The sequence below is a fragment of the Xyrauchen texanus genome, chromosome 27 (genome assembly GCF_025860055.1).
Source record: "Xyrauchen texanus isolate HMW12.3.18 chromosome 27, RBS_HiC_50CHRs, whole genome shotgun sequence".
In the NCBI taxonomy this organism is placed as follows: Eukaryota; Metazoa; Chordata; class Actinopteri; order Cypriniformes; family Catostomidae; genus Xyrauchen; species Xyrauchen texanus.
In genome coordinates, this window is record NC_068302.1 from 41,127,292 (window position 1) to 41,142,220 (window position 14,929).

The 14,929-nt window shown below is 40.1% G+C and overlaps 1 protein-coding gene across 1 annotated transcript in view; it reads left to right on the plus strand.

Annotated features, from left to right (window-relative positions):
* The window catches only part of LOC127621426 (leucine-rich repeat-containing protein 2-like), a 14,520-nt gene extending 1,718 nt beyond the window's left edge, over positions 1 to 12,802 (plus strand). Inside the window, exons 2-10 of the mRNA XM_052095007.1 lie at positions 1,107 to 1,272; positions 3,619 to 3,746; positions 3,862 to 3,917; positions 4,001 to 4,157; positions 4,249 to 4,385; positions 9,085 to 9,230; positions 9,304 to 9,456; positions 9,689 to 9,801; positions 10,937 to 12,802. Of these exons, the coding sequence (XP_051950967.1) occupies positions 1,133 to 1,272; positions 3,619 to 3,746; positions 3,862 to 3,917; positions 4,001 to 4,157; positions 4,249 to 4,385; positions 9,085 to 9,230; positions 9,304 to 9,456; positions 9,689 to 9,801; positions 10,937 to 10,986 (1,080 nt within the window). The 5' untranslated portion in view covers positions 1,107 to 1,132 and the 3' untranslated portion in view covers positions 10,987 to 12,802. The remainder of the gene's footprint in view (positions 1 to 1,106; positions 1,273 to 3,618; positions 3,747 to 3,861; positions 3,918 to 4,000; positions 4,158 to 4,248; positions 4,386 to 9,084; positions 9,231 to 9,303; positions 9,457 to 9,688; positions 9,802 to 10,936) is intronic.
* The last annotated feature ends 2,127 nt before the right edge of the window (positions 12,803 to 14,929 follow it).

The following is a 14,929-nucleotide window of genomic DNA, read 5'->3' on the forward strand; positions in this document are numbered from 1 at the left end:
GTGCTGTCTGTCTGCACTGGTCTCAGAACAGTTATAGGAGAGCTATAGGATGCTCCCTTGCTCCCTATTTAGTGCATGACTTAACCTCCAGTGTGCTGTCTGTCTGCACTGGTCTCAGAACAGTTATAGGAGAGCTATAGGATGCTCCCTTGCTCCCTATTTAGTGCATGACTTAACCTCCAGTGTGCTGTCTGTCTGCACTGGTCTCAGAACAGTTATAGGAGAGCTATAGGATGCTCCCTTGCTCCCTATTTAGTGCATGATTTAACCTCCAGTGAGCTGTCTGTCTGCACTGGTCTCAGAACAGTTAGAAATGCATCTTATGTTCATCATAACTCCATATAAAGCCTCTGAAGAACACATTTATCAGCTTTTGCATTAACTCATTTATTCTCAGTGTGATAATGACAGTAAATATAGAAATGTATTTATTAATGTTAATGAATAGAATCATATTGTACAGAGATAACAAATTAAAATATAACAAAATGTATATTAAAATGAGGTGAAATGACTCACAGATGTGTTAGAGATGAAAGTTATTTAAAATAACAAACATGTTTGTTTTTTTCAACTTTTGTGTGAATATTGTCCCAAAATCCACGTATGTGGACATCATGTTTATCAGCACACTGATGAGCAAAAAATGAATGAATACGTTAATGCAGCATATCAAATGAAACTAGAGACTCTCGTCTTTACAACCAAATAGTTTATAATGATACAACATAAAGAGATTTCTTAACAGAGGCACTTTTGTTGGCGCTGCGTCCGTAGAAGCACCTCACAGAAACGTACATCATGTTGTTGTGTCACATGACTTGATGCGGCAGGAGTTTAACCCTTAAATGATCGCCTAGAGTCTTGTGAACATTATTCAGGCAGTATAAATAATTTTTAATTATGTGTTGCGTATAGCAAAGCCAAAATACAACATCCACGCATGTGGACGCGGGGTCACACAATGTTATTTGTTCTTATTATGAAGATGAATTGAAAAATGCATAAACTGAGACTATCTTTCTTATGTTCACCCTTTTCCCTTTGTGATCAATCTGACTGTCCGTACAAAGAGTTCACATGATTAATGTTTTCATACGGATTAGATTGTTCCTCAGCATCAGTTCCCATCATGAGGATGGATCGGATTGGTATCGACATTCCAGTGTACGATCTCTCACTGATCCGAGGGCTGTGGGAAGGACGAGTGAAAAAATACAAACATCGACAGAAGAAAGAGGAGGAACGATTGGAGAAAAGTGCTCTGATCAAGTGAGAATCAACCTCTCATTCACTTCAGTACAGTCTATAACAAGTGGCTACATTCTGAACTGAACTGAACATTTCAATATTTTGTAAGTCAGAAAGTCAATGTTTATTTGAGAATGACCAATCTGCTCATATATTACTAGAGCTGTCAATCGATTCAAATGTTTAATCAAATTAATGACGTAATAATCAATATTTACTGAGAAAGGCCCCCCAAATAAAGTGATTAAGTATATAATAATTAAAATAACTATAAATATAATATATAGGAGCATTTAGACAATATTTAGATTTTTAAGCCATTTTTTTGTATTGTTTACTGTATTTCCATACCGCTAAATATAAACCCTAATATTTCTCTCTGTGCTATTTTAAATTGTTGTACTATTGGTGCATTCAAGTCATGCTGGAATGATAATAATAATAATAATAATTACGAGTTACACGCACATGAACAGCACCCCAATGTCGTGATATTCACAGTGCTGTGGAAAAAGTAAGTGAACCCCTAGGCTTAAGATGACCAAAAAAAAACATATTAAAGTCAGGAGTTGGCAAACCTGGCATCCGCATACTGAAATGAGATTGGAGGTGTGGGTTAGAGCTACTTTAACTTATAAAAAGCACTCAAATATTTTTAGTTTGCTATTCACAAGAAGCATCTGCTGACGTGGACTGTGCCTCACAAAAAAGATTTCAGAAGACCTACGATCAAGAACTGTTGCTTTGCATAAAGCTCGAAAGGGCTAAAAAATATCTGGAATAGTTTAGATATTCATCTGTCCACAGTTAGACAAACTGTCTATAAATGGAGATGATTTAGTACTATAGGTACTCTCTCTAGAAGTGGCCGTTAGATATTCATCTGTCCACAGTTAGACAAACTGTCTATAAATGGAGATGATTTAGTACTATAGGTACTCTCTCTAGAAGTGGCCGTTAGATATTCATCTGTCCACAGTTAGACAAACTGTCTATAAATGGAGATGATTTAGTACTATAGGTACTCTCTCTAGAAGTGGCCGTTAGATATTCATCTGTCCACAGTTAGACAAACTGTCTATAAATGGAGATGATTTAGTACTATAGGTACTCTCACTAGAAGTGGCCGTTAGATAGTCATCTGTCCACAGTTAGACAAACTGTCTATAAATGGAGATGATTTAGTACTATAGGTACTCTCTCTAGAAGTGGCCGTTAGATATTCATCTGTCCACAGTTAGACAAACTGTCTATAAATGGAGGTGATTTAGTACTATAGGTACTCTCACTAGAAGTGACCGTTAGATATTCATCTGTCCACAGTTAGACAACCTGTCTATAAATGGAGATGATTTAGTACTATAGGTACTCTCACTAGAAGTGGCCGTTACATATTCATCTGTCCACAGTTAGACAAACTGTCTATAAATGGAGGTGATTTAGTACTATATGTACTCTCTCTAGAAGTGGCCGTTAGATATTCATCTGTCCACAGTTAGACAAACTGTCTATAAATGGAGGTGATTTAGTACTATATGTACTCTCACTAGAAGTGGCCGTTAGATATTCATCTGTCCACAGTTAGACAAACTGTCTATAAATGGAGATGATTTAGTACTATAGGTACTCTCTCTAGAAGTGTCCGTTAGATATTCATCTGTTCACAGTTAGAGAAACTGTCTATAAATGGTGATGATTTAGTACTATAGGTACTCTCTCTAGAAGTGGCCGTTAGATATTCATCTGTCCACAGTTAGACAAACTGTCTATATATGGAGATGATTTAGTATTTAGGCGGGCTCTCCAAGAAAGTGGGTGGGGTTAACACAGAAGGGGTGTGGCTATTCCAAAAGGGGTTTGCTCCAACTCCAAAAGGGGGTGTCACTTCCACTCACGATTAAGGTTAGGGAAAGGGTTAGGTTAGGATACATTGTTCCTTTTTGGAGCAATGCCTACAGCTATATCCTTCTCCACAAACTGCGGGTGTTATTAATTGTGTTTAATTTTGTTTTACAAATTAATTTTCATATAATTAATCAGGTTAAATCAACCGCCCTATTTTTTATTTTTTGTTTTTGCATATTAGAATAATATTAAAGTTATCAACACAAATATACAAAACTTCATATTAGGTGGCCTTAACTCCTATGTACTAACATTAAATATACAAGACTATGTATTTACTGTGTACACATTTGCTGCTACTGAGGTTGAGGTATGGGTAGGTTTAGGAGTAGGGGTAGGGTTAGGTTTTGGGGTAAGGGTTGGGCTAGGGGTAGGGGTAAAGTTAACAATGTATCAAATTGTTAAGTATATAGTAGATAAGACCACCTTATATAAAGTGGGTCCATTCATTTGTCTCTATAGAATCAATCAGCAATGGCAGTATCGTATTGCGTGCAAAAGGTTAAAGAGCGCAGAGATCACAGCACTTCAGTGTTATTTGGAGAGATCGACTTGCGCAGAACTCGATATCATGCCCACTGATAATAAAGGTATTTCACAGTAAAGAAAAACTGTGTTCATATGTTCAGTTTTCACCAAGAATATTGCCTAAACTGTGACATCACTCCAGTAAAGACACAATTGTAATTATTGTGTTTTATTCAGACAGTGACACAGAAGACAAGAGATTCGTTTTTGAGATGATTGGAGATAAATGGAGGGTAAATATCAGAACAGTTTGTCAAACAAAAGTTCCCGTCTCTCCACACACACATGGTGATTTTACTGTGATTGTGATTTGCAGAAGTTACCTGAGGATCTTCAGTTCATGACGTATCTCAGAGAATGGCACATCCGAAGAACAATGATACCTGAGATTCCCACTTACATCGAATCCTTTTTGGATCTGCGTGTGCTGGACGTCCCGAGGAACGGATTTACAAAACTTCCTGTTGAGATCGGTCAGAGTCACATCAAACATCACATCTCTGTCAAATATCACAGTCATAATGCCATACAGTAAGTACAACAGAAACGTGTCCTCTACCACAGGAAAGCTGATCAATCTGAGGGAATTAAATGTCAATTATAATAAACTGTTGAGCATTCCAGCCGAACTCGGAGACTGTGAGAATCTCGAACGATTAGAGATGACGGCGAACGGCAATCTGACAGAACTGCCCTTTGAGGTGAAATACATGACAAGTATACACTTGTAGTCTAAAGTGTGGACGCTCATGACTCAATGTGCAGTGGCAAGAAAAGTATGTGAACCCTTTGGAATTGGCTGGTTTTCTGCAATTAAAGTCACAAGTATAGACAAACATAATGTGCTTCCATTAAACATTCACAGTGCTGTGGATAAAGTAAGTGAACCCTAAGTCTAATAAAGCTAATTCGAGTCAGGAGTTGGCAAACATGGCATACAATTAATTAAACAATATTAGAGGTGTGGGTTAGAGCTACTCTGACTTATATAAAGCACTCAAACATTTTGAGTTTGCTATTCACAAGTAACATCTTCTGACGTAGACCCTGCATCACAAAAAAATTCTCAGAAGACCTACAATCAAGAATTGATGCTTTGCATGAAGCTGAAAAGGGTTACAAAGTTATATGGAAGAGTTTAGATGTTCATCTGTCCACAGTGAGACAAACTGTCTATAAATGGAGATGATTTAGTACTATAGGTACTCTCTCTAGAAGTGGCCGTTAGATATTCATCTGTCCACAGTTAGACAAACTGTCTATAAATGGAGATGATTTAGTACTATAGGTACTCTCACTAGAAGTGGCCGGTAGATATTCATCTGTCCACAGTTAGACAAACTGTCTATAAATGGAGATGATTTAGTACTATAGATACTCTCACTAGAAGTGGCCGTTAGATATTCATCTGTCCACAGTTAGACAAACTGTCTATAAATGGAGATGATTTAGTACTATAGGTACTCTCTCTAGAAGTGGCCGTTAGATATTCATCTGTCCACAGATAGACAAACTGTCTATAAATGGAGATGATTTAGTACTATAGATACTCTCTCTAGAAGTGGCCGTTAGATATTCATCTGTCCACAGTTAGACAAACTGTCTATAAATGGAGTTGATGTAGTACTATAGGTACTCTCTCTAGAAGTGGCTGGTAGATATTCATCTGTGCACAGTGAGACAAACTGTCTATAAATGGAGATGATTTAGTACTATAGGTACTCTCTCTAGAAGTGGCCGTTAGATATTCATCTGTCCACAGTTAGACAAACTGTCTATAAATGGAGATGATTTAGTACTATAGGTACTCTCACTAGAAGTGGCCGGTAGATATTCTTCTGTCCACAGTTAGACAAACTGTCAATAAATGGAGATGATTTAGTACTATAGGTACTCTCTCTAGAAGTGGCCGGTAGATATTCATCTGTCCACAGTTAGACAAACTGTCAATAAATGGAGATGATTTAGTACTATAGGTACTCTCACTAGAAGTGGCCGGTAGATATTCTTCTGTCCACAGTTAGACAAACTGTCAATAAATGGAGATGATTTAGTACTATAGGTACTCTCACTAGAAGGGGCCGTTAGATATCCATCTGTCCACAGTTAGACAAACCGTCTATAAATGGAGATGATTTAGTACTATAGGTACTCTCTCTAGAAGTGGCCGTTAGATATTCATCTGTCCACAGATAGACAAACTGTCTATAAATGGTGATGATTTTCTACTATAGGTACTCTCTCTAGAAGTGGCCGTTAGATATTCATCTGTCCACAGATAGACAAACTGTCTATAAATGGTGATGATTTTCTACTATAGGTACTCTCTCTAGAAGTGGCCGTTAGATATTCATCTGTCCACAGTTAGACAAACTGTCTATAAATGGAGATGATTTAGTACTATAGGTACTCTCACTAGAAGTGGCCGTTAGATATTCATCTGTCCACAGATAGACAAACTGTCTATAAATGGAGATGATTTAGTACTATAGATACTCTCTCTAGAAGTGGCCGTTAGATATTCATCTGTCCACAGTGAGACAAACTGTTTATAAATGGAGATGATTTAGTACTATAGGTACTCTCTCTAGAAGTGGCCGGTAGATATTCATCTATCCACAGTTAGACAAAGTGTCTATAAATGGAGATGATGTAGTACTATAGGTACTCTCTCTAGAAGTGGCTGGTAGATATTCCTCTGTCCACAGTTAGACAAACTGTCTATAAATGGAGATGATTTAGTACTATAGGTACTCTCTCTAGAAGTGGCCGGTAGATATTCATCTGTCCACAGTTAGACAAACTGTCAATAAATGGAGATGATTTAGTACTATAGGTACTCTCTCTAGAAGTGGCCGTTAGATATTCCTCTGTCCACAGTTAGACAAACTGTCTATAAATGGAGATGATTTAGTACTATAGGTACTCTCTCTAGAAGTGGCCGTTAGATATTCATCTGTCCACAGTGAGACAAACTGTCTATAAATGGAGATGATTTAGTACTATAGGTACTCTCTCTAGAAGTGGCCGTTAGATATTCCTCTGTCCACAGTTAGACAAACTGTCTATAAATGGAGATGATTTAGTACTATAGGTACTCTCTCTAGAAGTGGCCGTTAGATATTCATCTGTTCACAGTTAGACAAACTGTCTATAAATGGAGATTATTTAGTACTATAGGTACTCTCTCTAGAAGTGGCCGGTAGATATTCATCTGTCCACAGTTAGACAAACTGTCAATAAATGGAGATGATTTAGTACTATAGGTACTCTCTCTAGAAGTGGCCGTTAGATATTCCTCTGTCCACAGTTAGACAAACTGTCTATAAATGGAGATGATTTAGTACTATAGGTAATCTCTCTAGAAGTGGCCGGTAGATATTCATCTGTCCACAGTTAGACAAACTGTCAATAAATGGAGATGATTTAGTACTATAGGTACTCTCTCTAGAAGTGGCCGTTAGATATTCATCTGTCCACAGTTAGACAAACTGTCTATAAATGGAGATGATTTAGTACTATAGGTACTCTCACTAGAAGTGGCCGTTACATATTCATCTGTCCACAGTGAGACAAACTGTCTATAAATGGAGATGATTTAGTACTATAGGTACTCACTCTAGAAGTGGCCGTCCAGTCAAGATGACTCAAAGGGAACACCGCAGAATGATCAATGAGTTAAAAAAACACCCCTAGAGTGACAGATAAAGACTTGAAGGAATCATTGGAACTGGTTAACATCTCTGTTCATGAGTCTACTGTACAGAAAACATTAAACAGGTGTGTGTTCATGCCAGGACATCATGAAGGAATCCACTGCTTTCCAACAAAAACATTTCTGTGCCAAAGTTTGCCAAAGACCAGCTTGACACTCCACAACACAAATGGAAAAATGTTTTGTGGACTTATGAGAAGTTTAATTGTTTGGGAAGAACACACAGCACTATGTATGGTGTAAAAAGGGCATCACATACCAACATGAATACATCATCCCAATGGTGAAGTACCGTGAGGGGGCATCATGATTTGGGGCTATTTTGCTGCTTCGGGGACTGGACCGCGTGCCATCATCAAGGGGAAATTAATTCCCAAGTTTATCAAGATATCCTACAGGATAATATCAGGGTGTGCACCAGCTGAAGATCAGTAGAAGTTGGGTGATGCAGCATGACAATGACCCTAAACATCGAAGTAAATCCACTACAGAATGTCTTCAAAAAAAGAAAATCCCCCTTTTGGAGTGTCCCAGTCAGAGTCCAGATCTGAACCCAATAGAGATGCTGTGGAATGACCTCAAGAGAGACGTTCACACCAGACATCATAAGAATATGTCTGAACTGAAGCAGTTCTGTGAGGAAGAATGATCCAGAATTCCTTCTGAACGTTGTGCAGGTCTGATCCGCATCTATCAGAGAGGCTTGATTGAGGTTATTGCTGCCAAAGGAGGATCAACCAGTTATTAAATGCAAGGGTTCACTTACTTTCTCCACAGCACTATGAATGTTTAATGGGATGTGTTCAATAAAGACATAAAAGATTATAATTGTTTGTGTGTTTTTAGTTTAAGCACATTGTGTTTGTCTACACTTGATGAGATCACATTTAATGACCAATTAATGCAGGAAACCAGCTAATACCAAAGGGTTCACTTACATTTTCTTGCCACTGTTAATAAAAGCAAGCAGAATAGATTTAAAAACATTGAAAGAATGATTGATGTTGTATAGCATAGTTGATTTGATGATGTTAAGTTAGATCAAATATTTGTTGGTTTATTAGATTTTGATTACTGGGCTGTTTTGAGTTAATAGGAAAAATGCATTTAAATTACTAGAAATTCTCATATCAGATATTGATATAAATTGAACAGAATGTAATATTCAAATAAAATTTCAAGTAAACCTTGATAAAACATATATCTTTACATTTATCTCACTGCTTTGGCTGTAGTCAATGTAAATTTTAAAATGTCAAAAAATTTGTACATTTTGTAAATTAAAAAGAAATGGCATATTACTGTACATATTAACATGTATATTTGTCTGTTATCATGCCAGAAATATGTATATTTTTAAATATATGAATAGTTAAGGAACTAATAATGCGGTATATGTTTTTAGATTAAAAGTATCAGGTTATGAATGATTTATAAGCTTAAATTCAACCAGTACTTGCAAAAGGTGTATCTGCAATAGGACGTTTAAAAGTGACTCAGGATTCAAACATGAGGTAGTTTGGATTTGTTAAACATTTGTCCGGTCACTGCGTAATTCCCGTCCTATAATTTGGCTTATTTCATAGCTAGTGGAGTTTTTATGTTTTAAATGTCCATCCATGCATGCATGAAAGCAAACCACGTGCATAAAGTTATTTGTCTCTATTTTTCTTGACTTGTTTCAGTTGAGTAATCTCAAAAAGCTGACGCACTTGGACATGTCAGAAAATAAATTTGGCAGTATTCCGATCTGTGTCCTGCGTATGGAAAGTCTGAAGTGTTTCGATATCAGTAACAACAGACTCCAAGACCTGCCTGAAGACATGGACAGGTGTGTTTCTGTCTGTAATCCTAAGAAAAGTGTCCACACATCGTCTGCATCACAGTTTGAACATCTTTTCTAGGCTGGAGGCTTTAGAGACCGTGTTCCTTCACAAAAACAGACTGAAGTTCGTGCCGATGTCCATGGCAAACCTCATTCATCTGAAGATGCTCGTCGTGAGCGCTGATGAGCTCTACAGCATCCCGTCCAAATTCGTTGACAATCCTGATATCAAGTGAGTATGAAGTCCAGTTATGAGACACTTTCACTGTATCCTAAATCTTTCAGTCAAATGTAATGGGACTTTTAAAGGACATCAGTGTATCTCTCATCCACTGTGTTCAATTGTTTCATTTTTAGAAAGAGTATAAAACATGAGCATCTTCTGCTCAGTGGTTGCCATCTGTCCAAACCCCCCAAAACACATCTGAGGTGTAACACGATCTGATAGAGACTTTCTGTTTCAGACTAATCCGATTATATGACAATCCAATAAACGTCCAGGATGAAGACGTGAACCAACAGGACGATCATGAGAAGGAATTTATGAAGACATACATCGAGTCTCTTCAGGACAGAGGTGAGACACACTGAAACACTGATCTGTGAAGTTATGTTAAGACTGCACCATTATGTTTGAATTGACAACGTCTTTTAAAGCATGATACATTTCCTGAAATTCAATTGAAGAACTAAATAGGATGCATAAATTTAATATGAATTTAAAGTGACAGGTCACCGAAATACTCACCCTCATGCCATCCCAGATGTGTGGGACTTTCTTTCTTCTGCAGAACACAAATTAAGCTTTTTAGACTCTGCATACTATGCAAGTGAATGGTGACCAGAACTTTGAAGTTTAAAAAAGCACATAAAGGCAGCATAATTTATTGCAATCAGTAAAAACATCAACATCATCAAATATTCATGTGTCATATGTTGTTGGACAGCTCTCAAAGAGTAAAATACAATCAGACTATTTGTTTTACTCACAGATTAAAATATAGCGAGTAACGGCTAATTATATGCCTTTGACAATTATGTTGGTGTTGCTTATAGGCAGCGTTTTCGCTTATATCTTCACGAAACATAAACGGAATATAAAACATCACATATGATTACTTAGAGGAGGTTATTATCTTTCAAACGAGTCCACACACAAGATAATCAGATGTATAGATCATTAGATAATCCACATGAAGCACAATGTTACATATGACCACCAGGAGATGGCGCCAAATACACGACACAGACTCAATGATGACTCAAATGACACAGAATGAAACTCATTCTGTGAAATCTCATGACTAAAATCATGTCTGCATGCTATGCAAACCTTTAGTCATTGTTGTGTTTGCATGTGTAATTAGTTCTTATGTACAATTATTATCTTTTATTTGTTTGGAGATGTTTTTGGACACTATGATACATTATATTTGTAATGTTGTAACTTTTGATCGCTTTGTCGGATCAACGTGAATTGTTTCTCAGTTAAAGTTGACATGATTAGAAACAAAACAAAAGCAGTTTATATGAATATCTTTGAATTGCAATTCAAATAAATTCCTTTAAGGTCACTTCAATTCCAATTTAACGTCCTGTATTTACTGGATTCAGTTCTTTATTGAACACGAGCCGTTTCTACGATGTTCAGATCGGCTGTACGTCATATGCAGATTTTGTCATGACAATGTTTTTAAAATGATTCTTTTCAGACACTCAACCAACATACACGACTAAAGTGTCTCTGAGCTGTCTGCTGTAACATCATCAGATCAATAATCAAGCTGAACGTCAATGATACAGACATCCATCATTGTAAATATCACAGAAATTCTCCTTTATGTTGGAATAAGCATGACATGTTTTCACTATATATTTCAACATAGTGTTTAAAAAGCTTGTTTAGTGTTCTCATTCCCAGTACAATGAAACTTTGAGTTGAATGAGTTTTAGGTTACACTGGATTTGAGTTTTGTAGCAGTAACTGGATTATGTAAGAAAGGCTTCATTTGATTATGGTGTATGTTCACATGGTTACATTACTCATCATTATCTGTAAAACAATTGCATATGTTGATCCAGAACCCATGTGATACAAAATAGCACTTTCTCAGATCTCAGTTATTTAGTTTGTGACCAAACACGTTTTGTTCTGCAGCATTAAAATGAATCTGTTTCCTGTGATGATGTAATGGGTGTCAATATTTGATCTAACTGTTTTTGTAAGTCAGTGTTTTATAACATGTCATATAGTATTATTACAATTATTGTTATTGACAGAAGTTCATATATGTTTGCCTTCTTGCACAAGGCATAAAAACAAGATGAATGAATCAGTGTTAAAATATTAAAATGAACATCACAATCATGGCATATGCATTTGTTTATTGAAACATTAAAAGCTCAAATCATATGCATGCTTCATGTCACTGGATACGTCAACACAATCTCTTCAGAAGGCATCTACATGCAATAAGCATCAGTATTCAAACCAATGCAAAATGTGAGTTTAGTGCATCTCTGAGCTCATCGAGTGAATACAGCAAACACACACTCAAGAGCAGCTCTGATCGCATGTAGACACTCATAACTACACTTCCTATTTGACATCATTTTCAAGTGTGCATAATAATTAGGTCCCCCAAAATGGCAACTGAAATGTTTCCTTTCTTTCTGTACTATTAAAATACATTATTAGTGCTTCTGTCTGTGCATGATAAAGCAGCTTGCGCTTCATGTTGGTTGTTATTGCCTCAGTTCATGTTATTTGATATTATGCAAAGGTTTGAACAGATATGAACTCCAGTGCAGTGACTCTTAACTGGTGGGTCTTGACTGGTCTGTTGTGATTTGGCCATCTATGGTGAAATAAGATGATAAAATGAGTAAACAAATAATAGTGCATAGTTAGAATAGCAAAAACTACCCCACATCTTTTGTTGGATCCAATCAAACTGTAAATTGATCTGTCAGTTGGTAGAAGCTTGTCAAATTACACGATGTTAACATGGATGAGTTGTGCGACACAAACTCATTCTCAAAAACTAACAACAAAACAACCCAGATAACATACAAAATGAGGATAAACATTATTTGTGCTACCACACACACTTGCGCGCGCGCGCGCACACACGCACACCCACACTCGCTCGCTCACACACACACACCCCCAACACACTCACACACCCAACACACTCACCCCCAACACACTCACACACCCAACACACTCACCCCCAACACACTCACACACACACCCCCAACACACTCACACCCCAACACACACACACCCCAACACACTCACACACTCGCACTAACTCACACACACACCCCAACACACTCACACACACACCCCCCAACACACTCACACACTCGCACTAACTCACACACACACCCCAACACACTCACACCCCAACACACACACACCCCAACACACTCACACACTCGCACTAACTCACACACACACCCCAACACACTCACACACACACCCCCAACACACTCACACACTCGCACTAACTCACACACACACCCCAACAGACTCACACACACACCCCCAACACACTCACACCCCAACACACTCACACACACACCCCCAACACACTCACACCCCCAACACACACACCCCCAACACACTCACACACTCGCACTAACTCACACACACACCCCAACACACTCACACACACACCCCCCCAACACACTCACACACTCGCACTAACTCACACACACACACCCCAACACACTCACACACACACCCCCCAACACACTCACACACTCGCACTAACTCACACACACACACCCCAACACACTCACACACACACACCCCAACACACTCACACACACACCCCCCAACACACTCACACACTCGCACTAACTCACACACACACCCCAACACACTCACACACACACCCCCAACACACTCACACACTCGCACTAACTCACACACACACACCCCAACACACTCACACACACACACCCCAACACACTCACACACACACCCCCAACACACTCACACACTCGCACTAACTCACACACACACCCCAACACACTCACACACTCACACACCCAACACACACACCCCCAACACACTCACACACCCAACACACTCACACACCCAACACACTCACACACACACCCCCAACACACTCACACCCCAACACACTCACACACCCAACACACACACAACCAACACACTCACCCCCAACACACTCACACACCCCCAACACACTCACACACACACACCCAACACACTCACACACACACACACCCCAACACACTCACACACACACACACCCCAACACACTCACACACACGTACTCGCACCCGCACTAACTCGCACACACACCCCAACACACTCACACACACGTACTCGCACCCGCACTAACTCGCACACACACCCCAACACACTCACACCCCAACACACTCACACACACACCCCCAACACACTCACACACCCAACACACTCACACACCCAACACACTCACACACACACCCCAACACACTCACACCCCCAACACACTCACACACCCAACACACTCACCCCCAACACACTCACCCCCAACACACTCACACACCCAACACACTCACCCCCAACACACTCACCCCCAACACACTCACACACACACACCCCAACACAAACCCCCAACACACCCCCCAACACACTCACACACTCACCCCAACACACTCACACACCCCAACACACTCACACACCCAACACACACACCCCCAACACACTCACCCCCAACACACTCACACACACACACCCCAACACACACCCCCAACACACACCCCCCAACACACTCACACACTCACCCCCAACACACTCACACACCCAACACACACACCCCCAACACACACCCCCCAACACACTCACACACACACCCCCAACACACTCACACACCCAACACACACACCCCCAACACACTCACACACTCGCACTAACTCACACACACACCCCAACACACTCACACACACACACCCCAACACACACCCCCAACACACACCCCCAACACACTCACACACTCACCCCCAACACACTCACACACACACCCCCAACACACACACACCCCCAACACACTCACACACACACCCCCAACACACACACACACCCAACACACTCACACACCCAACACACACACCCCCAACACACTCACACACCCCCAACACACTCACACACCCCCAACACACTCACACACCCAACACACTCACCCCCAACACACTCACACACACACCCCAACACACACCCCCCAACACACTCACACACTCACCCCCAACACACTCACACACCCAACACACTCACCCCAACACACTCACACACACACCCCCAACACACTCACACCCCCAACACACTCACACACTCACCCCCAACACACTCACACACCCAACACACTCACCCCCAACACACTCACACACACACCCCAACACACCCCCCAACACACTCACACACTCACCCCCAACACACTCACACACCCAACACACTCACCCCCAACACACTCACACACACACCCCCAACACACTCACACCCCCAACACACTCACACACTCACCCCCAACACACTCACACACCCCCAACACACTCACACACCCCCAACACACTCACACACCCAACACACACACCCCCAACACACACACACACCCAACACACTCACACACCCAACACACACACCCCCAACACACTCACACACCCCCAACACACTCACACACCCCCAACAC